General features: G+C 46.6%; 1 protein-coding gene across 11 annotated transcripts in view; it reads right to left on the reverse strand.

Annotated features, from left to right (window-relative positions):
- Window positions 1–14,268, reverse strand: part of LOC135902698 (uncharacterized) — a 196,800-nt gene extending 182,532 nt beyond the window's left edge. For 2 of the 11 annotated variants that reach the window (XR_010564573.2, XM_065432914.2), the window contains exons 1-3: window positions 13,687–14,262; window positions 10,896–11,079; window positions 1,402–1,650 (exon numbers count right to left, since the gene is read on the reverse strand). Coding sequence is in view for 7 of the 11 variants with exons in the window: in XM_065432914.2 (XP_065288986.1) it covers window positions 1,402–1,468 (67 nt within the window). In the remaining 4 variants the exon portion in view is untranslated. Of the gene's footprint in view, window positions 1–1,401; window positions 1,651–8,404; window positions 8,544–10,895; window positions 11,080–13,338; window positions 13,624–13,686 lie in introns of those variants that run through there. The other 9 variants (XM_065432915.2, XR_010564572.2, XM_070533750.1 and 6 more) reach the window with 9 other exon arrangements.
- Between the last annotated feature and the right edge of the window lie 1,196 nt (window positions 14,269–15,464).

A 15,464-nucleotide genomic window follows, 5' to 3' on the forward strand; every position in this document is an offset into this window, starting at 1 on the left:
TCGTGCATTGCCGATGATCAGCGGGCAGATCAACCATTTTCCGCTTCGGTGACAGGTCAAGCGAAGCTGAGAAACCGTGTGGCCAGGAACGACTTTGACACAATCAACAAAGACGAATGGCAAGCGATTAAGCTGTTCACAGAACTGAGCTGAATGAGGAGCCAGCGAGCAACATGCGAGCAATCTGCTTGCGGCGCAGTTGGCGCTGTCCATTGGTGTTCCGGAGGGTGGGGCGGCGTATGGGCTTAGCCCTTAAGCCGCCCCAACATCCAAGAATCCAACATCAATATCCAACATCAATATCCAACATGATTTACATGCATATCCAATTCTCTGCAGTGTGTTCAGAAGGGTGGAAGGGTGACAGAGGAGAGACAAGCGAAGAAGGCTAGAAAATGAGCGTGCGGCAGCAGCTGCCTATTGTGTAGTGGCTTGAATTTCTCGTTTTCTTTTTTATGCGAAGCATATTACGAGGGCTCAACCCAGCTCCTCAGGCGCGGCGGTGACCATGAAATCACGTGACACCGTGACGTCACGACAGAGGAGAAGTGGCTTTGGCTCAACTCTTGCAAGACGGGCTGGGTGGGAATCGAACCAGGGTCTCCGGAGTGTGGGACGGAGACGCTACCACTGAGCCACGAGTACAACGCTTCAAAGCGGTACAAAAGCGCCTCTAGTGAATGCGGTGTTGCCTTAGAAACGCGCTGTTTCTAAGGCGTGCGTCTCTTGCTCAGGCGCACATTTCGTTGCCGCGCCGAACGCTGCTTTGCTCGACGCTCACCGCGTCCAATGCGGGGCGCGTAGTCGCTGCCCTGTAGCCCATTGTCTTACACCCCTTGGCGGGTCGACGGGAACGCTGTCGCGTTCCACTCTTGAAGGCGAAGAAGTAATGCATGAGTTGTTTCTTCGTCTAGCCGAACCAAATATAGCCAAGCAACAGCAGTTCACCAGGCTAAACAGTGGTTCAACAACTAAAATAAAGGCTAGTATGCTTCGCATCCTGGGCTTAACCTTACCTAAGCCACAGCCATTTTTTTCTTTCCAAAGATTTCGCATTTCACCGCCTTTCAGCGCGGACACCCAGCAGCCAGACTTCACTGTTATAACCGATAATGCGGCATTGGGACAGTGTAGTAAGTGGGTTACTTCACCATGAAAAACATACAAAAATCGACGGTGCAGCAGCGCCTCATTGTTATAACCGGTATCGTTACAAGTCGGTTCAACTGTACCAGTAATGAATTCTCCACCAAATTACATGCGTACCCCCACATAAATGCTAATCGCATTAATGTAGATAATCATCCCCAAAGGATCCATTCCGCCTGCCTAAAGGCACAGGTGGGCACTATTTCGGCCCCATCACTGCAGTAACCTAAAGTGTGCTCGTCTCTTCCTTACCAGGTTTAAAAGGCAGTGCCTCAACACACTGCTGTAGCTGCAGCTCGGAAGGAAATCCAAGGCACATCTCGCGCACGACCGCATAGCCTCGCTGGCCAGCTGCTAAGCGGATCTGCAGGGCCTTGCGTGTCAGTGCATCAGCCCAGTCAGATGTACCACATGTCTCTGCTGACTCCACCGCGTTAGCAGCCTCTGCTGCCTCGGGTCCTAAGGGACGGTCCACTTCCTCCTCACCCTCACTATCTCCACCTGCACAAGTATGAAAAGAGCTTGTAACAAACGAACATTCAATGCGGTGCTTAAGGTAACTCAGCCACAATAAGTGTACAGAGGAAAGTATGTGTCATTAAAACTCCAAAGATAACAGAACAACATCTTGTTGGTCAGTGATGCTGGTGTTTAGCCAGACCTCAAAAAGTTCCGAGCACAGGAACAATTTTCAGTGTTGTGCCCAAACAGACAGCTGGATTTTTATAACATTATTCATAATACTTCCACTGCCTTTCCCAAAACTTCAGACATCACCCACCTTCATTTAACTTTTAAAGAAAGGCACTGTTCATCATCATCTTTTCAGCGCAAAATTTACAGGACTAAAAGGAAAATCAAATGCAATTCTCCCTTCAGTGCTTCTATAATCTTTACGCTGAAAAGTTCATGATGAACACCTACCAACTTGCTCAGTTCAACCTACTTACAACACTCCCTTCTCACGAGTCCTGAGCAACGAGCCTCTTTTTCTGGCCTCATCCATATGCTTACTACATTACCACTACTGGCTTATTTCAACCCCTCATCCTCTACATAACTTTGCAATGATGCCGGTGGCCATGAATTTGGGTCTGAGCTCAGTCTACAACAGCACAGCAAGGAATGGGTAATCACCTGTGCCAGCTGCTTTCTTTCACGGTCAGAATGAAACTTCTCCACTACCGAGGGTGTGTGCCAAGCTTCAGCAAGGGGTTGTCATCGAATTCTCGCGTTACTTCTTCGGACAATTTTTTTTTTTTTTTTTCAGTAGTTACAGACCATCGTGCCTTATGCTGGCTCTCATTGCTCAATTATCTGTCTGGACATCTCAGTCGCTGGGCATTACAGCTCAAAGAAGTCTCATCCAATGTACGCAACGTATACTACCAAATATGGATCAAGATGCAGGTTATTTGCCATATGACCCTGTCGATGCTCCTGACAAAGTCGAGACTAACAACTAAACCAAAGCCGACAGCATGCAAAGCAACAACAGAGCCACATCAGAATTTCCAGTCCAATGCTGCACATGCTTTGCCAGGATCACGTGGTTCCAGGCAGACTTGTCCAAAACATTGAAGATGCATAGTGGCAATATTGTAGTGCAACGGCGCACCTGCAAAGACACGTCACAGGTACAACTAACAATTTCGCATGCAAAGCTGTTAGCTGCACCTGTGACGTCTCCTTGTTTGTGGGTGTGCCTTTATGCTACAATATGTCATTAAGTAAACACCAACTAGCCCACCAATGCGTCCTCCTGCAGTGAAGGCACACTTATATTGACATAACTATATGAAGCAGGGACTGTAAGAGCAAACATAAGATGCTTTGGAAGGCACTAAGCTAGCACATTTGAGGCACCCCAACAAGAAATCTCAAGCAGCCTCCACAAGGGAGAAGCAAGAAAGCGCTTAAGGCATATCCAGGTTAAGCGTGACAGTGACAGTACTATGCTCATGAAACAAAATCGGTCAATTAAACCTTAACTTATGCACGTGTTCTTGCTTCCATTGCCTCCAGTGTGTGTGCCACTGGCGTAATTTCAGCTTGTGCAGTTGAAACAGCGTCTGCATCACCTTTAGTAACCAGATTTGTAGCGCATGGCACCCTAGAGTTCTTGTGCATATGCGGTGTCGTACTTCGAAGTTTCCTGGTCTCATTTCATTTTGGGAACATAGTACAAGGTACGAAGAAATGCTGCAACAGCCTGTGACACACCAAATGGTGGCACGAGGGAAAGCAACTACTGCTTGTACTAAAGTGTTCCATTGTGAAAAAAGCAGCATTGCAAATTTAAGTTCGATGATCGAGCTTCTTCTGCTTCAAGATGTAGCCAAAAAAATAAACAATTCCAGGGTTTTATGTACCAAAACCAAGATATGATTATGTGGCACACCACAGAGAGGGATCCCGGATTAATTTTGTCCACTTGGGGTTCTTTAACGGCTGCCCGATGCACGGTACATGAACGTTTTTGAATTTTGCCCTTATCGAAATGAGGCCACTGCAGCCTGGATTCAATCCCACGCCCTTGGGCTTAGCAGTGCCACACCAAAGCCACTACGCCACCACAGCGGATAAGGTACAATCACAAGGGGGCAATTCAATACAGTCACTGAACATCCTGATGCATTCAATTCACAAGGAGAGTTACCCCATCAAAATGCATGGAGCTGTGACAGCACCCAACAATCACTCGGAATTACTAGCTCTAACTTGGCACGTTTGAATCATCAGTGCTCCACTTAACAATTTGGTTCAGAAGAAGATGAGCTACAGTTGCAAGGACAGGAAAAGTTCAACAAGAATAGTCATTCCGCAGACGATTAACAACTATTCGCAGAGCATTTGGAATGCATTCACAAGTCGCGAATGGCAGCTTGCCAATATCCCTGAGAGAGAAGGTACATAGTCAGTGCATTCCACAAGCGCTAGCATATCAATGAGAAAACAGGTGCAACCAATTTTATAGATGAAATTAATAAAAAGAAATCAAGTTCGGCAGACCATGTAACGCATAGAGCAGATGAACATTGGACTATTTGAATAACAGAAGGTAAGAAATGAGGCTCACGGCTGAACTAACACAGATGAGCGACAGGGGTCAAGGAACAGAAAGACAACTCATTTTATTGCCAAGAACGGCTTGTTCTTATATAGAGAATTGTACGACATCACACAGGGCCAAGTGTAATTTCCAATCACACCATATCGCTCGATGAGACAACGTGACACACAAGAGCTTGCGCTACGACACTCCTTGCCACTTTGATTAAGTTTGCACTTCACTTCTTAAAGTCCTCACGTCTAAACCTATCCAGCGAACATCGCGCACGGCCGCTTTGTCGAGGCATGACTTCTGGCTTGTTTGGAACTTCTGTGCTTTGCTCTGCTGGGGGCGAGTCCTTGTGTGAAATCGCTGAAGGTGCTGTTGTCGGAGAGTCTGTTGAAGCCCAAGGAGTTGGACTCTGCATAGAGTTACGCAATGCTGATTCCATGGGTTGTGCGGCGTCCATCGGAAGTCTTGCAGGGGTAACTACAGGATTTTGATATGGCGGTTGTTGCGGCTCGGCCAGGCGCATCGCGTCGGGAAGTAGCTGCAATGGTCGAGCTGAAACAGGTCTCGCAAAGGTGTTACGCAAGTGGTCAGCATGCACAAATCGTAATTCACCCGCCCTATTCACAAGATATGTCACTGGGCTTACAATCTGCGTAACTCTGCCATCTGCCCAAGCCACATTTTCACCTAATAATAATTTAATAAATGCCTTGTCACCCACTCAGAATGCACTCTTGGCACCCCGGTGCTTATCTTTTTGCCGCTTGCTGTTCAGCTGGTTGTGGAACATGTCTTGCTGGAAATCAGGTTTGAGAAATGACAACTTGATCTTAGGTTGCCTCTTTAAGAAGTTCTTCCCGTCATACTATGAGGAGTGTCTCAATAGCTCATCAAAAAGCTGTCTAATCCTGCTTGCACCGATTGCTTGTTTTGCGAGACATCCGATAGTAACTGTATCAGTAATGTGTGCTTCGTGGTTTCCACCAGACGTTCGGCTGCCCCGTTTGAAATAAGGCGATAGGGCGGAGTTCTTGCATGTTTTACGTTGTTTGTAGCTAAGAAGTGCTTGAACGCTTGCGATACAAATTGAGGTCCATTACACTCACAATTTCGTCTGGGAATCCGTGCGCCGCAAAAACACTTCAAAATTTGGAAATAATTTGGCTTGTGACGGTTGAGGTCATTAGCCAGACTTCAATCCATTTAGAACAGGCATCAACTAAGACTAGAAAGTTGAACTGTCCTTTCACAGCAAAGTCAACATGCAACCTTTGACAAACCTTGGACGGATAAGGCCAAGGGTGTAATGCTACAGGCTGCGGGGCCGGTTGCACGGCTTGACAAACCTGACAGATTTGTACGTAGTCTTTTATAGCTTTGTCGAGCCCTGGTCACCAGATAAAGCTTCTAGCCAGCATCATCATCCTTGAGGTGCCTGGGTGATCCTCATGCAGCACAGACAACACAGCCGGTTGCAATGCATCTGGCGCGATCACCCTTGTGCCCCACATGACACAACCTTGCTCGAGCGATAGCTCTAGACGTCTAACAGTATGGATGAAGTTCTTTAGGCATCTCTGAAAGCCAGCCATATCGCATGAACTCGACAACTCTGCACAGTTTGCCATCGTGTGCAGTGACCTTAGCTACATCTGAAGAGTTCAACAGAGTGCTTTCGAATACGTAAAGCACTTCCGAACTCTCATATCTGGGACAACATGATAAAGGTAGATGAGACAGAGCATCAGCCACTTTAATTTCAGCCCTTTTTCGGTGCTTAAGCGTACACTGGTATGCCGACATTATCAAGGACCATCTTTGCAGTTTGGCTGCTGCTTTGTTTGGGTCGCTTTGTTTTGTCCCAAGATGCTTATGAATTGCTGATGGTCCGTGTACAACATAAACTTTCTACCAAAACGAAACTTATGGAACTTCTTAAGTCGAAACAAGTGGTAGGGCCTCTTTTTCACATGGAGCATAATTTTTTTCGGCTGACATCAGAGTTTTCGAAGCGAAAGCTATCAGATGCTCTTCTCCGTTCTGCAGCATGTGAAAAATAACTGCTCTCACGCCATACGCAGACGCATCACATTGCAACCCGAGCGGTTTGCAAGAGCACAGCTGTTTACAAATAGATGCATATTTGCTTTGAAAGCATTACTACACTGCTTCGTCCACAGCCATAGCTCTTCATAAACTTGCTGTACAAATTGAGCATCCCTAAGTATGCTCTCAATTCGGTTACATTTGCTGCTCAGGGGCATGCAGGATTGCCTTCATGTTCTCTTGTCAGGTAGATGCCATCAGCACTGACCAAGGTACAAGAGTGAACCTTGGAAAAACTTGCATTTTTCCAGCTTTAGCGTAATGTTATGCTCCGAAAGCTTGCCTAGCACCCACTCAAGTGTTTGTTGGCAATCGTCCACATTCCGGCCTGCAGTTATGACATCAATGTAACAACCAACACTGGAACAAAGCAGAGGCACTGGCTATACCATAAGGAAGTCTGTTATACTGATAGAGTCCCTTATGTGTGTTAACTGTCAGAATCTGTCTTGATTCTTGGCTCAGTACCACTTGTTGGTATGCCGGTGGCAAATCTAAGACACAAAATACTTTGCTCCAGCAAATAGTTGTGAACAATACCTCTGGTAGTGGTAGCGGGTAGTGGTCTATTTTAAGCACGGCTTTACAGTGATTTCGTAATCACCCCAGAGGCGCATTTGATAACCTAGCTTCTTTGAAACCAGAACCAGTGGAGTTGCCCAGTCGCTTCTACTCACGGGCATGATTATGCCTGGGCTTTCTTTCAAGCTCAGTGAGGTGTTTTTCCATTTGTTCATGCAAAGAAAAAGGAAGTAGGCGTGCTTTGCAAAACACCGGCGTACAAACCGATTGCGAAACAATTTGTGCCTCGAAGTTTCCGATAGCACCGAGTGAATGCGAAAACACACTTGGAAACTTCGCGCGTATCTACTTATCCTCACTGCATACATGCATACACTGCAAAGTGATTTCAGATTCAGCCAAAGCTTATTAAGCCAGCTTCTTCCCAGCAATACAGGTAAATCGTGCTCATGTTCTTTGACAGCAATGACTGGCAAAACAGCACTCTGCCCTTCATAGGTAGTGGTTACATTGCATTGCCCTACGACATCCGTTTTCTCACCTGTGTACGTCTTTAAAACAATCTGAGTTGGTTCACAATTTACATGCGAAAACTTTTCTTTGTACACACTTTCAGGTACAACTGTCACCGCAGCCCCCGTGTCCACTTGCATTGACATTTGCTGGCTTTCCACGTTTACAGTCACTACATAACCATTCTTCACTGATGTGTCAACTGCGCAGCTATACAGAGTGTACACGTCTTCCCTTGATGATTCCATTACCGCATGTGCCTTCAGCTGACTTTTGCTCGTGCGGCACATGTTTTGAAGGTGTCCAACTTTTGAACATAGCTTGCATGAGTAGTTCGTATGCCAGCAATTTCCAGGCACATGTGTCTTGCCGCAGCGATAAAATTTTTGTTTCTTGCCCTTGTTTCACGCCGAACATTTCTCCTTCGCTGGGTCACGGTCACTATGCTTATGCTCGTTAGTTTTCATTTTCACTCCGTATATGCTCTCTGTCCAGCTCCCTGCTTGTACTGCAGCTGTTTGCTTTCAAACAATTCACTGTCAAGAGCTATTTTGCATGCCCTTTAAAAGGTGATTGCGTCAGCCGTGAACAATGCCTCCTGCGTTTCTTCACTTCGAATCCCAGCTACCAGTCTATCGCGTAGTGCGTCCAGAAGAAATTACCCAAGTTACATGTCCGGGCGAGGTGCTTCAACTCTACTAAGGAATCTTTAACACTTTCCTGGTCAAGCTACATTCGACGGTTTAATTTGCCCCTTTCTGCAATTACAGACATCTTCGGGGTGTAATGGCTTTGCAAGAGCTCTTCTACTTCCACAAAGGTCTTATTTCCTGGCAGCAATGGAACAACCACATTCTTGAGAATTTCATATGCTTCTGTACCAATTACTGTCAAGAAAACAGACAGTTTCTTCTCTTCATTTTATCTTGTTTGCCCTGGCGTAATGCTAAATCGTTCGACATTGGATTCAAAGTTCTGGATCTTAGGGTTGTACTCGTCTATTCTGCCAAGCCGGGAGGGCCATGGCTTGGTAGGAGAAATAAATTTTACTTGTTTGACTTGCGGGTCACTTGCTGGCCTATGGTAGCGACACCTCCGGGAGCAGCGTGGCCTTGTTGAGCTGCCACACTGTCATTGATGGTGTCTAGTAGGCCAGGTCATGGCGATCCCACCCTCGTCGCCAGATGAACTAATGCAGACGAGCAACAGGAGTCCAGGAGCAGAACGACAACTCATTTTATGGCCAGGAACGGCTTCTTTTTATACTCAGAATTGGAGAATTTCCAATCACACCACATCACTCGATAAGACAATGCAATACACAACGGCTTGCACGATGACACTGGCCTAAGCTGCAAAAGGAAGAGTTGGCTAAAACGAGAACTTCAAGGAAAGCTTAAAACTATCGGTGTTACCATTTGTCTTACCAATAGATATTGTGCCTTATGGACATGGAACTCTTCAATTAAACAGATACTTTTTAGAGTGACATGTAAAGGGCCCCTCACCATGCCCCATAGCAAATTTTGGTTATATGCTGGAAGTTGTTACGTGTCCTCTAGGGAGCGTTCTACCACAAAGCAAATCAGCTAATTAATAGCCGAGTTAGAAATATTTCGGGGCTGCAAACCCATGATTTCAGCAGGCGGGCTCCAGTGCCAAGGAAGACGCTCTCTCATCTCACCCCGTCTAGCCTACGCAAGCAAAATTCCTTCCCTGCGTCCTCCCATACCAGACCTCGAGAATCGTATGACACATAACTCACAGGCCCCGCCTTCCTATCCTTCTTTTTGTTTGTTTTTTTTTTCGGCGCTACAGCATTGCACGCGAGCTGGTGTCTCGTTCGTGCAGAGCGTGATTTTGCCCGCTGTGCACAAAGAAACGTGACTAGCTGTATAATTCAGTGCTACACGAATACTGAGGCAGAACAAGTGGATCGCAGAGCATGATCACGCGCCGGAACACGGTAGAAAATGGCATAGTTTCGGTACCTGCGCACGTGACCACATGACTATGGGAACAAGCAGACGAAGCGGAAGTACACCTCTCTTGCTTCGGTGCAAAGTAAAACAAAAAACACACAGACATTCCGTTTGTGTGTTTTAATATTTCTCTAAGCTTCAATTCGTCAACTCAAGCAACAGATCGCACAACAACAATAACAGATGTTGTCTTGAATAATTGTCAAAGTCGCGCGTCACCACGAGCGACATCGTACTGCGGACACGACTACATCACCATTCAGCTTCCAGCGCGACGGCCGCAAGGAGAAGGAAAAACGGCATTCGGTTTGAAATTTCTGGTCTTTCCGCGACGCGTAGCAATGTACTACTTTGCAGACATGATCGTTATTACGCAATGTGTGCTCTGCGCTGGTCAGCTCAAAATGGCCGGACCTGGTGAGGGGCCCTTTAATGAAGAGTACAATGCTGCTGACAATTCTATTCAATGCTTCATTAATTTTCATCATTCATGTGTTTGTTATTCTATGGTGAAGCAACCGACACATTGTTTAAAAATGTTGATTGTTTCTGTCTGTAGTTACACATGTCCTAATACAGATTTTTTAACCTTTCTTTGGCACATATTCTTGCCTTTCTGCTTGTATTTATGTTTTTTTGTGAAAATTGTACAAGGGTGTTTATATTTCTTTCATATTTTTAACTTTATGACCATTAATATGCTACATAACATATTATTTCACAAGTGTTTATGTTTCCAAGCTCATTCCACTGAAGAATAATTACTAGTTAGTCTTGCATGGCTGATAAGGAAAATTAGCGCAACAAAAGGACAACACACACACAGGAAGGGAAGTCAAAGACAAGCACTCATTATTTACTTCCCTTCCTGCGTGCGTCGTCATTTTGTTGCACTAATTTTCTTCATCAGCAATTGTGTGTTATTCTTATTCATGCCTCCCAGCTGTCGTGTGCCCTGTACCCAGTGGCCCCACACCTAGTCGGCTATTTATTGTAGCTTTCCACCAGGAGTACCGCCCGAGCCTTGCAAGAAAAAGTACGATTCTGATCCAATTAACAGGCAGCCAGAGGCAATCCTTTTTCTTTTTTTCAATGCTTCAAATTAAGATAATCGGATTTATGCTATTCACTGTAAATGGTTTTTAAGAACAGACTTACGCAATATATGGTGGCAAGACACTAAAGACAGGGCTGGACTTTATTGATGATACCTGTAACCTAGCATGGCTGATTCTTGGGCTGGTTGGTACGGTTTACTCATATAGGCAAAGCCTTCAGTGCAATTCAATAAGACAGGGATGTGACAGAGGCACAGGATAACCTAGCATCTCAAGATACCACTCTGGTATCCCATATTTGTATCTGTGACATGCTTAATAACATATTTTATCTAAAAATCTCGTATGCTTACACAAGGGTGCATGTTCCCTTTGAGTGGCTGCATTCTTGGCCCGTCATTGACTGTAGAAGCCAATTCTGTCTCATCAGAAAACTTTGCGCTGGGCGCTGCAACCACTTATTTAATCGGGAATGAAAACGCAGTGCAATGCACCACTGACCATCCACAGAGTCCGACGGCGAGCGCCTCCTCTTGGTCGCACTTGGTGCCTGCCTGTTCCGACGCCGTCCTCTCTTCTGACCTGTGGGTATCGCAGATCCGGGGATGGTTGGCACGGCATTGTGTTTGAGCAGCTTGCGCCCGTCTGCCCTGCACTGCTCAAACTGGTCCGGTTCGAAATGGTCCTGCAGACAACGCAGTCATTAACAGAGTTTTTGCCTTTGCTCTCGGAAGGGCAACTTTATGGCAGGTGACAAAATGAACAGTAGGCCTGTCACGAGAATGGTTCGGCGTGTTGCAACAACTGCGGAGTCAAAAGTTGCATCCCCTTACCCTTTCTAAAAAAGTGTTAAAAGTTAAGCCAACACAATGTGTCGCACCATGATACATGTTATACAAGACACGAGCAGATACAAACCAAGACAGAAAGCATGGTTCCAGTCACAAAATTGCTGCAGGAGCAGTCACCATAGCCATAATTATCCCTTTCAGTCTACTTCCACATTTAAGATTTCTGCAAAACTCATTTGCCTGACTGTTCAGGTCAGTTTTGTCAAAGTTTTATCCACAAATTAGCAGCACATTTGAGAGCTGGACAATTCTCAACTATGGATATCCTAATTTAATTTTTTGTGTTGAAGAGCAATAAGCTTCTCTCAATCAATCAATTAATTAATCAACTCAGTTCACAGTAAAGTTATTTCAGTTCTCACTGGAAGTTTCAGCATGCTTGATTTCTTTTTTTCTTTCCAATCGCTGTCAAACTATGTAAAGGCGTAGATGGCCTAAATCAGAAATCTGTTTCCATCTCGAATAGGTTTTAACTACAGATTTAAATAGCAGCTCCCAGGAAAGTGACATGATTTAGGCTGGCCTAAAATGTTTTGAAAGCTGTGAATGAGTGTTCTGCCCCTTTGTAGCTTTTAAACCTCAGTTCAAAGTTATGCACACTATTAGTTTGTTGCAGAAATGTTGGCCACAGCCACACAAATTCTACTGCGTCCTACAGAAGGTACAACATGATGAGAAAAGCGATTACAGAAGTATAAAGACTTGGGATGTGAACTACGGTCTTGAGTGCTACCATGCATTCGTCCTGGGCCTCCAATGCGAAGGTCAACCGCCAGGCCTGGCTTACAAAATCTCTGCCGCTATATCTGCAATTTACGTAGGACTGTTGTCAAGAGGTTGCTGTCAGGATCTGCGTTATTGCTTAATAAAGAAATCGCTCGTCACACTAATGGCACATTTCACTGATCATTTCATTGAGTTATAAAGGTCATGTGAGACAGCAACCAAGCTTTACCACGAGCATAAAACGGCTCCACAGGGATTAGCAAAGCCATGCAATCTCTACCATACCCGCTTATTTCATAAGACAGCATTATAACTGTTTTACACAACCTTCGTACCACTGCTAGAGTACTCCGAAACGACCAGTTGGATGCACCATAAAATTTGACTGATATCAACATGGCATTTCTATTTTCTTTAGAACAAAAATGTAAGTGCATTGTTATGCATTCTCGGTATGTGGCAGTGCTGTAGTACGTACCATGCAATACCATACACAGCTAAAGTGACCAACAGTGGCCAAACAAAAGATGTCCCAGCGGTCTGTGTTTGTAGACACTTGCACAAATGCCCTGCAGACTTTTTTGAGTTCGTCAATCTGTAGACGGGCATTGACGCAGGCCTGCTGGTAGACTTGTGAAAAAGTGGAACAAGGCAAGAACATGTATGACAAAGCACTGCAAGTGCTCCAGAAAGGGGCTACGCAAAGGGAAGGATATCTGGACGAGATGCTTACGCAAGATTTCACTTTAAGTACCACTGAATGAACCGTCTAAAGATTCGTCATCTTGATCAAAAAGGTTAACTGAAGCATGCTGCACGATTCATTGATTTCGCGTGTTCGCTAACCTGCATATTTTCGCAGTATGTTTGCATTACTCAAATCCGAATAGCACCCACAATCTTTGCAATGTACTGCTAGGTTGCTGCCTACTCCAGGTTTTTTCTTTTTTTTTTTTTTTTTTTTTTACGAGGCCCGACATCGCAGGTGTCTTAAAGACACTTGTTATGTTCTTGGATGGTTGGCCAGCATTTTTATTTGCTACTGCGATCCCTACGTTCGCTAGTAGGCACAAAAGCGTAGTAAAATGTAGAAGCGAACAGCTTCACCGGTGTCTCCACCGTTAGGAAAGACAAGATGAGAACGCACGCGCGCAACGCTTCCGCGACGACCGGCTTCGTTTATCACAGCATTCGCTCGCTAGCCCGCTGCAGTCACCACAAGCAACAACAGTTCGAAAACAATTCGTGGAAAGGTGGTCCGCAGTAAAAGGCAAAGCACACGCGCGTTCTGACAAAAACCTTCACGTTTTTTCTTTGTTCCTTCTATAGCGCCGCAGCGTTTACAATGCTCAAAAGTTTCACGCTACCTGTTGCCAAGCAACCTTCCGGTGCCATCCAGAAAGATTGAAAGCTCCAAACTTTCACCAGTCATATGTGCCGCTCAACAGGTCGGTGCAATGGAGAGGATGAAATTAACAAGAGCGCGTGCAACAGTCAACGTCAGTAGCGTGTTGACACCATAATACAGCGACACTCACCCATGGAAGGGTAGCACAACAGTACATACACAACTCAACAAGGAACCCAAAAGATATTTACAGCGAGACATAAAGAGCGTCGCCGAAGGCTAGGCCTGGATGTTGCCGGCTCGCGCTTTTCAGAGAAGTAACAGCCACTGCGGGGTCAAGTTCGTCAGGGTTTATCGGAACGCTCACCTCGCAGAGACGTGATCCCGACGTCGGCACGAATCCCTGCCGCTTGATAATCGCCAGCCACACCTCGCGCCGAGCGGAGTCTTTCTCGCTCTAGGGGATACGGAACAGGCGCTTGCCCCGGGTCACGCTGTTGGAGCAGCCGGAAGCGCAGCATGACGCTGGCATTATTGGCGAGTTTATCACATGTTTCACTGCCACGTACACGGATTCATTCGTGCTGAAGAGTGCTTCCGTTCCAAACGCCCCAACTTTAATTTTCCGCTGTGGAGCTTCTTGGGGTGGTGCATGCCCTCCAAAATGGCGTACATTTCGAAGCGCTTAGTGTCACGTGACTTAACTGTGCTCTCCATGGTGCTCTCTTTCACAGAAATGGTAGGCGAGGTTAGCGAGATGCTGACTTTGCTGGCTACTGGTTTTACGGAGCGGCCAAGTTGTTCTTTATTCTATGGAGCGGCGAGCGCAGCGCGAAAGCTTTGTCTGCTCGCCGCTACAGGGGAGGGCTATTCTTGCATTCTAGTAAAGCCGGGAACTCTCTGCAATGGGCTTCTTCGATTTTCCACTTCTGGCTACCCGCGGGCTGCCAGAGCCAGCCAGAGCGTCTTCGTTTTTCTCAGGCTGCTCCGCCCACCGTGCTACGCACTTCCGCCGTGCGTTCGTTTTGCTCGCGCTGGACGGTTCTGGCTACCCGCGGGCTGCCAGAACCTGCCAGGACGATTTTGGTCTGGCTGCTCTCTGGAAGTTCTCTGGCTAGCAGACGACTAAAAGAGGCGATGGGCGCTCGCCGCCATCTTTACGGGGACTTCACGGATTTCAACGCGGGCGCTTGAGGACTTAAATTTATCTCGCTCAGCCAACTGTATACGGTCATCTCCGGATTTTCTTACTTCTAGCGTTATCTTTTTAGGTGCTAACGCTCCGTTCCGCATCGCGAAGCGGTGTGATACGAGCCGTGGTGAACCGTTTGAAGCTTTTGTGTGTGTGTGTGTCCCCTGATTGCTTCTTCGCGGTGGTAAACAGCGCGCCGCGCTCTCATGCGTGCATGTTATCTGCATCGTGTTCCACGCAAGGTGTACACGCTGATTCACACATTGCGGTACATCTTGGTTTCGTCTTTCTCTGGTGGCGTTCCTTTTCACATATTTCGCGTATGTATATCTCTCCTTTCTCTGCAGTTAGCGAAGGCTTTGCAGATGGGCGTCTTGCGCTGGAGTTTGAGGTATAGTAGCGGCGCCTGGTGGCGGCGCTACTGGGTCGTACCAGCTTGGGTTGTATTGAGCCCTGGCTGTGGCGAAGGACGTTTCTAGGCCGAGTTTTGCGTCGATTCGCACTTATTTCTGCCCTGTTGCGAGTGCGAAAAGGCTCGTCACTTCTCGCAGACCATGTCAACCACGCTGCGAGCTCGCCGCAGCCTATAGTTTAACGAAAACGGGCTCTCTGTGTGCCGTGGGACGCAATGCTGGGAGCAGACGGAATCGGTAGCGCCGATCCGGAGACCTAGCCCAGCCTCGAGAAGGCGTCACCGTCATTACTTCTGCGTCGTGGGATGCCATGAACAAGAAGGCCTGAATCCCAACATCATATTCTGCCGTTTTCCTTCAAGGCCTCACGAAGTGGAGCGTCGGGCGCGCTGCATAGCTGCAGTTCGTCGCGCTGAGTAAGCGAAACTTCGCGCCATGCTGACTGCTTCGCCTGTCTTGAAGCTTGCTTGATTATCTGCGTTCTAATGTTCGGTATTTTGCACCTACAGTCCCGACAGCAGACCGACATAGCAGCAGGCA

Source organism: Dermacentor albipictus, chromosome 2 (assembly GCF_038994185.2).
Source record: "Dermacentor albipictus isolate Rhodes 1998 colony chromosome 2, USDA_Dalb.pri_finalv2, whole genome shotgun sequence".
Classification (NCBI taxonomy): domain Eukaryota; kingdom Metazoa; phylum Arthropoda; class Arachnida; order Ixodida; family Ixodidae; genus Dermacentor; species Dermacentor albipictus.